Source organism: Rhinopithecus bieti, unplaced genomic scaffold, assembly GCF_001698545.2.
Source record: "Rhinopithecus bieti isolate Rb0 unplaced genomic scaffold, ASM169854v2 scaffold_58409, whole genome shotgun sequence".
NCBI classification, from domain to species: domain Eukaryota; kingdom Metazoa; phylum Chordata; class Mammalia; order Primates; family Cercopithecidae; genus Rhinopithecus; species Rhinopithecus bieti.
Genome location: NW_016822711.1, coordinates 56,550 through 68,000, shown reverse-complemented (window position 1 = coordinate 68,000; position 11,451 = coordinate 56,550). Strand labels below are relative to the sequence as shown.

Below are 11,451 nucleotides of genomic sequence, written 5' to 3'. Positions count from 1 at the left end.
TACTGTAGTTACTTGCTCTATAATGCTCTAACCCTAGAAACAAATTCTGTGATTAGAAACATTGCTGTCATGCCAATCCAATTTATTTTAGGATGAGCAGTGTGACTAGGTTGGGTGACTCCAGCACATACAGACCACAATCCAGGAGTGATTCTTAGCTGTCGACTGCAGGGATCCTACATGTACTTCCTGTCAGAGCAGAAAGTGAAGTGGATACAGGTTCACCTGGTCTACAAAGGCATCCAGGGAGAGATGTAGCAACTGGCTGGGAGAAAGTAGGTGGTGTCTTTGGACAGGGAAGTTGGAGCAGCGGCTGCAGGTGAACAATGAGCAAAATACCAGCTACTCGGGCACAATGAATCACTTGTACAATCCTGTGTTAGGAAAGAAGCTTTCATGAGAATATGGCCAGGTGGGGTCTTCTGTCTGTGGCCGGTGGGTCCCAGGGAAAGCAGATCAACACAATAAGGGGTTGGTTTGTGGTGAAATCACTGATTGCCTGTAAACCAATGCATTTCTGGGTGTGCACCCCTCTCAGACAGCAGTGTGGCTGTTTCCTTAGCATTGGTTCTGGATGTAAACATGCCTTGGTTTGAGCAGAAAACCAGTTTCTGTTCCACTTTGAATGAGTTTTACAGAAATGATGACTATGTGGTGATTCTTCACCTATTCTCATGCCTGGATCTGATTTGTGAGATGTTTTGAGAGGTTACTGCGGCTTTGTAACCGAGATTTTTTTCTTTGGGAAATTAACTGTCTTTTCCACAGCCATTGTGGTAGCCTAGCAACAAGGGACAGCAGAGCAATAGCAGGGATTCTGCAACTCTAAGGAATGATGCCTGTTGATGTCTGTCCCAAGGATAGGGGATCCCAGTGGGCCTGGCTTGAGATGGGACAATGCTATAGCAAGAAGTCTGTGGTCCCAGAGTCTGACACCTCAGAGAGAAGCAGGTGAGCTCCCAGCCCCTCTCATCCCAAAATAATTAATGGGAATTCCTGGATAAAGTAGCTTTCACTCAGTACTTCAAAGAAAATCTTTCTTTAAAGTCTGGGGAATAACAACAGACAGATTTTTTTATCCTTTCCTGGAGAGTGACCCCCCCCCCCTTGAAAGCTGCCATCTTCCCAGATCATAGGGCATGGCCTGACACACAGTAGGAGTTCAATAAATATTTGTAGAACAAATAAATTGTCCCTTACTTGGTCTTCTAAAAATCACACACTCACCCACCACAGCCATTTTGCTGATGTGGGAAGGGGGAGGGTTTGAAGCCAGCCTTCTTACAGTTGAAATGAAATGTCATCTTCACTACCCTCTTGCCAAGAGGTGCACACACAAAAAGCTGGGTCATTCCTCCTCTACAGGTTCCCCACATAAAAACCTAGATCAATGCTGGCTAGAAAAATGGAAGTACAGTTCACTTCTCTAATTGATCTGCATTTAATTACTAGAAATTTTGCATGTTGACACCATATTCATTTCCCTTTCAAATGTGGAAATATCTTCCATTTACAATTTTCTTTTAAATCTTGAGTGAGAGTTGACCACATCTCTGTAGCAGGAGCTACATCCTATAAGGCAGTATCCTTGTGGGATGTTCACATGCAACCATGGTTCTGGTTTTTTAAGGTTTGGTTTGTTTTTTTGTTTGTTTGTTTTTGAAACAGAGTCTCACTCTGTTGTCCAGGCTGGAGTGCAATGGAGCAATCTTGGCTCGCTGCAACTTCTGCCTCCCAGGTTCAAGTGATTCTCCCACTTCAGCCTCCCGAGTAGCTGGGATTACAGGCATCTGCCATCATACCTGGCTAATTTTTGTATTTTTGTAGAGACAGGGTTTCACCATGTTGGCCAGGCTGGTCTTGAGCTCCTGACCTCAGGTGATCTGCCCACCTTGGCCTCTCAAAGTGCTGGGATGATAGGCGTGAGCCACTGTGCCTGGCCTGCTTTGTTAAGTTTTAAAACGTGTTTTCCTTATGTGAATGTGCGAGCCTTGTTTTTATTTGCTTTTCACCTTGGGTCTATGGTCTGTGGATGATGTGAGAAACTCACAAATCTAAGATTTTATGTAAAATGTTGTTTATTTGTGCAAAGGATTCCATAAGCCTCAAAAATTACATAATCTATGGGAGGGAGTAAGGCTTTTTCCATTTATTAAAGCTAATGAAATTTAGCAAACACTCATTTTCTTTTACTTTCCCAGAACAAAGCAGCTGAAGAGATAACATATCAATATGTAGGCAATTGGAAAGTTGAACATAAAGTTACCAAATGGAGGAAAATGCCCTGTGATGAACAACTTTCAAATGAATAGCCCAGTATACAATCAGCAGAAAAAACAAGTGAAAAGCAGGACTTTGCTCTCTGTGTAAATTATTGTTAGTGTTTTTTACTCCTGGTGTGTGGAGTTGAGTGTTCTGTGCAGGTAGAAAGCCGGGCTTTTGAGGTAGGAGGCCGGGGAGTGTCGCGCTATTCTTGTTGATCTGTAGGTGACTTCAGTTCAGCTTCTTCACTTCTAAGCAGGAACAAACTGGTCCCATGTGTCTTGTTTGCCTTCCCTTCTCCTTTGCCTTCCACTTTTCTCTTCTCATGCCCTTGAAACAGACCTTCTCCACAGTTTACATAAACTGAATGGGAACTTGCTCCTACATTGTCTAAGTAAGGGAGAGTTAGGCCCTGGATGTAATTAATCTAAGGAACAGAATTTTCCCAGGAAATCCTCTCCTATAAAAATTAAGTGCTCAATAGCTGTATTTCCTCACCAATTTTATTAAAATCCTTTATTCACCCAGACTAATTGGTGACTAATTAATCCTCCAATTTGACATAAAAGTATGAAGTAAAAGTTTAGAAACCAGATAGAAAGACATTTCATTTAAAGGAGGAAACTTCAATGTTCTTATAACGCACTGAGAAAAAAACTATGCAAGGTTGATATGTCATCTCATTACTCCCTGCCAGTAGAAATTTAAAGTTTTTCCAGGTTTCCAGTGAACCCTAAAGTAAGAAAACAAAGCAATAAAAAACAAACTTCATAAACACATTTATTAATTATATGTTGTCTTTATCTCAAAGCTAATAGGCTTTCTAAAGCTTTCTTCCCCCCTTAATTATTGTACAACATGACTTCTCCTGTGTATGTGGGTTACCATGGTTACTCTGAGGCCATGACTCATGACCTTTAAATATAATTGTCAGGCAGCCAAAGCTCTCATTTTTAAATCACCAGTTTTGTTTCAGGCATTATTTTTTAAAAGTAGTCTCAAATTGTACTTTCTGTGATGCATTTGTGGCACATCTGAGTATGCACATAAGGGTATTGCACTCACATATTTTGTTTTGTTTGGTTTCATTTGGCGACTGAATATGAATTTCTTGCCCAGCATAAAAAATACATGGAGCACAGCCCTTGTCCCCTATGAGGGTGTTACTGAGAAATGCAAAACACAGGTAGAGAAATCTCACATACATCATGAACCATAATAAGGGCTGCAAGAGGTGGATGCCCAAAACCTGCTTGTGCAATATAAAGGCAAGAAATACTTCTGACTGGTAGGGTCAGAGGGCCTTCAGGGAGAGGCAGCATTTGAGTTAGGGTGTGAAGACATGTAAGATTTCAACAAGCAGAGAAGAGAGTATGAGTGTTCTGGCCGGAGGAAACAACTAAGAAAAGGATAAACACACACTCTGGACTATTAGGCCATTCAGTTGAGGGAAAACATCCGTTTCGTGAGTTTCACTGATAGAAGATAAAATTCGTTAGAGGGCTCAGTTTATTAAGATCCTTTAAAGCCATTTGTTGGTTTGTCCAGTAACTGTGATGACCAAGAGTTTGTTTTCCATTTCATGATAAAGAGGTGTTGTCAAGTAGAAAGTACCAAAATACTGGTTCTTTTGCTGATTAGGGTGTCATGCGAGAAAAGCAATTACATCTCTTAGAGCCCCAGTGTCTCCTTCCAGTAAGTGAGAACTTAATTAATTTTGTTCAGTAGTCACTGATTACTTTATGAACATTTGTAAATGATTTCAAATTTTTTGAAAACTAAGTAAAAGAGAGAAATGTGCACAGTCATATGGAAATAAAACTATATATTCATGAGGAAGATAGTGGGATAGGAAATAATGAAAGTACCTTGGGATTTAAAAGTAAGGCTTTATTGGCTGGGCGCGGTGGCTCACGCCTGTAATCCCAGCACTTTGAAAGGCCAAGGTGGGCGGATCACGAGGTCAAGAGATCAAGACCATCCTGGCCAACGTGGTGAAACCCGGTCTCTACCAAAAATACAGAAATTAGCTAGGCGTGGTGGTGGGCGCCTGTAGTCTCAGCTACTCAGGAGGCTGAGGCATGAGGATCACTTGAATCCAGGAAGCGGAGATAGTGAGCCAAGATTGTGCCATTGCGCTCCAGCCTGAGTGACAGAGCAAGACTCCATCTCGGGGGGGAAAAATGTAAGGCTTTATTGATTGGCAACAACAGAAAGGAACCTATTAAATCTATGAGGTTTATTAGATAATTCATTTATTTATTCAACAAATATTTATTGACCATCCTATCCTTCTTTAAGAGGCTGAGGGTAGAGTAACAAAAAGAACAGAAAAAATTTCCTATCTTCAAGGAGTTTACATTTTCAGTTGGGAGATGACATAAAAAATATAATAAATAAGCAAACTATATAGCATGTTAGAATGTGATAAGTTATCACAGAGAAAAGAGTATGGTGATGAGGTGACGGGTTAAATTTTAAATAAGAAACATATGGTAGGTCCCACTGAAGTGGTGACATTTGAGAAAAGACAAGAAGGAAGGAAGAGTAAGCCAAGTGGATAGACTTAGAGAAAAATATTCCAGGGCCCTGGGATGTGCTGGGAACTGAGTGAAGAAAGTATTTCAAAGAGAGAATGATGAGTCATGTCAAAAGCTGTTAAGGTGAGTTGTGAATAATAATCACTGGGTATAAGAATGCAGAGATCTTTGGTGAATTGGACAAATGCAGTTTCTGTGGAAAGGTACTAGTGGTGGCACTAGTCTAATTACAGTGGCTTTAGAAAAAAAGAAAGAAAAATAGAAGGGGAAGAATTGGAGACAGTGAGAATATCGTTTTTCTGTAACCTGAAAAGCAAAAGAGGTTAGTATAATCAAGTGGAAACTAAAGCAGTAAGAAGGCTGTAGGCATGATAAATAACAACATGTTTATAAGCTAATGGAAATGATCCAGGAGACAGAGAGAGAGAGAAGAGAGAGAGAGAACAGTGTAGGAGACAAAGAATTCTCCACATCTGCTGATTCTTATGAGGTTATGCTTTCTTCTCTCCACTTTTTTTTTTTCAGTTGAAATACCAGATTTTTCAGGTTTTCAGAACAGATTGTACTGTTCAGAGTACTTATTCTCAAGAGAACCTTTAAAGGCTATTTTATCTTCTGTGAGTAAAGTTTACATTCCACTATTTTTATTTCCTTTAGAAATGTCCAGAAATTGACATTTGGAGGAAATACTTTAGAAAATTTACTTTAAATGTTACAGTGTAATGATCTATTCAATGTAGGTGCGGGGGTGTGTGTGCGCACATGAGTGCCTGAAATAAAATTTTGGAATTCTAAACTTTTACTTTATTTCAGCATGACGTCTGGAACTTCAGATTCAGATATACAACAAGAAAACAAAGTATCGGTAAGAAATGAAGTTTGCATTAATTCTTTATTTAAAAAATCATTGTAGGTCATGAAACTAACTTCTTTAATTAATATTGATGTTTTCTTGATATTGTTTAGTTTTCATATTTTACTAGTAAAGATTTTAGAAATAAAACATAGAAAGCTGTTTTCCAAGTAGAAGATTGAGGTAAAGTGGAGTGGAGTGGTAACTATGGGATGTTACTGGAGCTTTGGAAAAGTTAGGCGTGATGTGGCATGGCCTTTCTTATTTTGACATGTAATAAATGCCACACTGCTCTCTGTGGCCCTACAATACTGTAGACATCCTGGGCTATTTTTTGAAGTGTCAGCTTGTGTATGAGGAAATCCTGGAATTCACACATGAATGATACACATTGGGTACAACACACTATTTGGTTTAGCTAGACTTAGGTTTAAATCACAGTCTATTCCAGATATATCTAGTTTTCTTCTCTTTCAAGTAAGTCACTCTGACCCTTGAAGACTTCTTCCGCCATGAGCTCCATTATGTCTTGGGAAAGCTGGGTCCTTTCTACCTGAGCACCACTGGGTCCCTCCCTAGGCCTTCAGTGAAACTGTGGGTTGCTGAGAGGTGCTGGAGTTGGGTGATGGGTACACAGAAAATTATTATACCAGTTCTCTAGTTTCATGTAAGTTTGAGGATTTCTCTTTACAAATAAAAAATACAGCTGTCTATATTTCCCCAATCTCCTTTGATTCAGGTTGAAGACCCTCTGGACTCTACCAGAGATATTTCTGGAATAATCTTTTTAGCTCTAATATAGAGGCAGTGTAGTATGGAGAAAAATTACAGACTAGGAATCAAAAGACTTGGAATGAGGTCAAAATTTGCCATCTCCAACCTGTGTGATGACAGCCAAGTCATTTAAACTCTCCAAACTTTACTTTTCATCTGTAGAATGAAGATAATGAGACTTAACTAGTCTACTTCAAATAAGATTTTTGGGATGTGAAAATGGTTAAGTGCCTGAGAGTGCACAGGAGCATGGTTATTTGGAATTGATAGCATTCCACTGGGCTTCCCTGCGGGCCAGGGGACTTTGTTCTTTAATTTCTCTATTTCTTTCTGGATTCAGCAGTTTTGGCCTACCGCTCCCTTGCAATCCCAGCATCACTAGCTATATTAGTTCATTCTTGCACCACTCTAAAGAAATACCTGAGACTGGGTAATTTATAAAGAAAAGATATTTAATTGGCTAGTGGTTCTGCAGGCTATAAAGGAAGCGTAGTGGCTTCTGCTTCTGGGGAGGCCTTAGGAAGCTTCCAATTATGGCAGAAGGCAAAGGGTTAGCGAGGCATCTCACACAGTGGGAATAGGAGCAAGAGAGAGAGAGAGAGAGAGAGAGAGAGAGAGAGAGAGAGAGAGGGCCAGTGCTACACACTTTTTAGCAACCAAATCTCCTGAAAACTCACCATCATGAGAACAGCACCAAGGCACCAAGGGGATGGTACTAAACCATTCACAAGAAACTGCCTCCATGATCCAATCAGCTTCCACCAGGCCTCTTCCTCCAACTTGGAAATTATAATTTAACATGAGATTTGGACAAGGACACAAATCCAAACCTTATCACCAGCTAAGAACAATTGATTCTCTTGTGAGTTATAGATCTAGAATCTCACTTCTGTGCAATTATTTTTGATCATAAAATGTTAACATCTCTCTTCTCAGTGTAGTTTATTTTACCTGGTCCTAAACAAACTGGACAAAGCTCTCAAATGTATAATAATTTTCAGAAAGAGAGTTTCTCTTGAATAAATATTAGCCAAAGGCAAATCAAATTAGTCTGGTTTCAATTAAAAATGTATTTTCTAACTCTCGTGATAATTTAATCTTATGTTGCTTTTTGTAAGCTAAGAAAACCTGATCATGAAGTTTTACTTCATTTAATGGAGCTGTTTATGATACTGTTGCCCAAAGAGTGTGCCTCACTGGACCATATGAAAATAGTTTTTCTCTGGTTGGTAGGGACCCTTGAATTTGGTACATGGGACTCTTCAGGTCAGCAATCTTTACTTAACTGCCCTGTCTTTTAAGGATGCTAATCAACCAGCACCCTAGAGGTAACCCTCTCGTGGGCAGTATCTATACTGAAAAGGACAAGGTGCCAATTACCTACTACCTTTAGGATTTCTACCCAGGGCTCCAATTAGCTTCCTGGAGTTCCAAATCCATATCTTCCAATTTACATTTGGCAAGGTTGGGATCCCTGAGGCTTGAAGGAACTGGTTCTGCTTCAGTTTCTGATTTTTTTTTTTTTTTAATATTTCTAAAGAAATACATTTAGCTGGAGGGAGTTGGGATTAGAGACCTCAAGGTGGTAGTGATATCCATGATTACTGCTGCCTCGCTTCACAACACAGTCCCTTTTAAGTCATGGAACTCACAGAGCACAGAACTCAGCAGAATGAATTCTGCTGTGAACCATGAGGAACCAAATTGCAGGTGGTGGATCTCAGTTGCCTCTTTTAAATAATTGCTTTTAGTTTTGGTCGAGAAGACAGAGATGAGAAAATATTTTCAAGTCTTTGAAGATTTCTTGACCACCAAGCAGAATTAACTCTGCTCTCTCTGCCTTTGTGTCTTGGTGGTTCTTTATTTGCCTTTACTGCACCATTCTCTGAATCTACTTTGACTTTTGAACTCTGCTGGTAAATTGTGCATTCCTAGAGAAAGGACTGGGCTCTAATAATCTCTGGGACACTCTCAATCTATATCATTTGAAATAAAACAAACAGACTGAGCTCCAGGCATAGTAGCAGGTGGTTGAAATTCCCTGTCCCTCTGAATCTGTAGAGCAGCACATGAGGGTGGTGTCTGGCATCGTCATTATTATATTGATAATTTTCTTCCTATTATTATTATTACCAGTTTAGAAATTGAGATTTGGGGAGATTCAAGGAGCTCCGGATGTTAAGTGATCAAAGAATATGTGTTTACTTTGTCGCAGGAACCTGATGGGATAATCCAGTAAGACTTCACTTAAATTTACTCTCAGGTGCCAGGTAGTCCCCATTTATCTCAACCCTATCTATACCGTGGGCCTGCTGGAGAATTTGAATGTTGTTTATTGCTTTTGCTGCATTTTAACATCTTCTGACAGAATAGCTAGTGCATATAAATTATCTCATTTGAAACTGTTTAGGAAATAATAATTCTATTGCAAGAAGGGTTGGCCTAAATAGGATCAGGACCACTCCCTCTGAACTATTTCTGAGAATCTAGATGCATAGAAATGAACAATGTAAAACATATAATGTCATTGGTTATGTGGGGTGGCACATCTAAAAGTAAGACTATGGGTGTGACTTCATTAGCTCTAGAATATATATGAAGTATTTTACTCAGTGTGCAAAACTAGGCTTATTATAAAATCCCATAAGCCCTTTAACTTTCAAGTAGTAATTTAGTGATGACTTTATTAAAGAATCACAATTTTAAGTGCCAAAGATAATGAAAGCACTTTCTGGTTTTTTAATTGGTAAGATCAAATCATAGCCCACTATATAAAAAGTCAGTTTTACAAAGTTACCCTAAAGTAGCTAAAAGATGTTATATTTGATAAGTTGGGAAAAGCAAGCAGTGTCTTAGTTGTGTCAAATTATATCAATTCTGTTCTTCTTTTAATACTTAGTGTAATATGCTATTAGTTTTGCTGGAAACATATAGTTGACCATGTTTCTGGTATCTATAAATTTTAACATTCTAAGATGACTTTCAAAAGATTCTTTCCTTTGATGAACAAACTTTCAAATTGTTAATGAATCAAGGTTATCAATATATCATTTGTGTTTTAAATAAGTGATTTAAAGGAGATATCACTCTTTATTGTTAAGATGAGAACAATATAGAATTGTATATGTATCTATATTTAAATAAAGCTTTGTTGCTGTTCTGGGAAAAAGGTTAATTTTTTTACCATTCTAATAGGTAAGAAATTACATCTTAAAACTTTTTGTTTTGCCTCTCCTTTCTTTCTCTCTCTTTCAGCTTTACTAAGACATAATTGACACATTTAAAGTATACAAGCTGATGAGTTTTGATACCATGTGAAACTACCACCACAATCAGGATAATGAGCCTATCTACCACCCTCAAAAGTTACTCATGCGCCTTAGGAATTCCGCCACCTGCCTCTCCCCACCTACCCACACCCCTCAAGCATTTCCTGGAGATTTTTATAAATGGAGACATACAGAATGTACCCTTTTTTACTGGTTCCTTTCATTTAGAAAAATAATTTTGAAATGTATCTGTGTTGTAGATAACTCAATAACTCATTATTATTGCAGAATAATTTCCCATTGTATTGGAGGTACCAATTTGTTTATCCCTGCTACAGATTGGATATGGCTTGTTTGTCCCCATCAAATCTCATGTTGAACTTTGATCTCCAGTGTTAGAGGGAGTTCTAATGGGAGGAGTTTGGGTCATGGGGGTGGATCCCTCAGGCATAGATTAACATCCTCCTCCCTTGGGGGTGAGTTCTCAATAAGCTGATTGTTAAAAGGAATCTGGCACCTGCCTGCGTTGTCTCCTTGCTTCCTCTGTCACCCTGTGATATCTGCACATTCCTGTTCCTTCCACCATTAGTGGAAGCAGTCTGAGATCCTCCAGAAACCAAGCAGATGCTGACACCATGCTTCTTTTACAGCCTACGGATTCATGAGCCAAATAAGCCTCTTTTCTTTTCAAATTACCCAGCCTCAGATGTTCTTTTATGGCAGCACACAACAGACTAAGACAATCCTTTGTCTGTTGACTGACATTTAGATTATTTCCAGGTTTAGGCTCTGAAAAATAAGACTTCTATGAATATTCATGCATGAGTCTTTGTATAGACATATGCTTTCTTTTCTCTTGGGAAAATACACAAGAGTGGAATGGTAGATTCATATGGTAGGTGTACTTTTAACTTTTAGAAACCTGCTAAACTGTTTTCCAAAGTCATTGTATCATTTAACATCCCCACCAGCAATGCATGAAAATTTTAGCTCATCTACATTCTTTGCAAGCCTACGAAGGTCAGCCTTTAAAATTTTAGTCATTCTGTGTCCAGGTGCAGTGGCTCACGCCTGTAATCCCAGCACTTTGGGATGCCGAAGTGGGCGGATCACCTGAGGTCGGGAGTTCGAGACCAGCCTGACCAACATGGAGAAACGCAGTCTCTACTAAAAATACAAAATTAGCTGGGCATAGTAGTGCATGACTGTAATCCCAGGTACTCAGGAGGCTGAGGCAGGAGAATCACTTGAACCCGGGAGACAGAGGTTGCGGTGAGCCGAGATCGCACCATTGGACTCCAGCCTGGGCAACAAGAGCAAAACTCCATCTCATATAGATTGTGCAAGTATTTTCTCCTGTCTGTACTTGGTTTTGTAATTCTCTTAGTAATGCCTGTAGATGAACAGAAGTTTTTAATTTTGATGATATCTAATTTATCAATTTGTATTTTCATGGACCATGCTTTTGACATCTGATCTAAAAAAATCTTTGCCCGAGGTTACAAAATATTTTTTCTAATTTTTGTTCTAGGAATGTTATACTTTTAGAAATTTTTTCCTGTTGTTTTCATCTTTTAAAAACTAATTGACACATAATAATTGTACATATTTATGGGGTAGAGTATGATGTTTTAATATGCGTATGTCATGTGTAGTGATCAAATTAGGATAATTAGCATATCTATTACCTCAGACATTTATCATTTCTTTGCTAAGAACATCAAAAAACCTCTTTTCTAGCTATTTTGAAATA

General features: G+C 38.9%; 1 protein-coding gene across 1 annotated transcript in view; it reads left to right on the top strand.

The window, feature by feature from the left end:
* Positions 1–824: 824 nt before the first annotated feature.
* LOC108521262 (coiled-coil domain-containing protein 192) overlaps positions 825–11,451 on the top strand; it is a gene marked incomplete at its 3' end in the record, with an annotated part of 44,746 nt that continues 34,119 nt past the window's right edge. Inside the window, exons 1-2 of the mRNA XM_017860986.1 lie at positions 825–951; positions 5,616–5,667. Of these exons, the coding sequence (XP_017716475.1) occupies positions 833–951; positions 5,616–5,667 (171 nt within the window). The remainder of the gene's footprint in view (positions 952–5,615; positions 5,668–11,451) is intronic.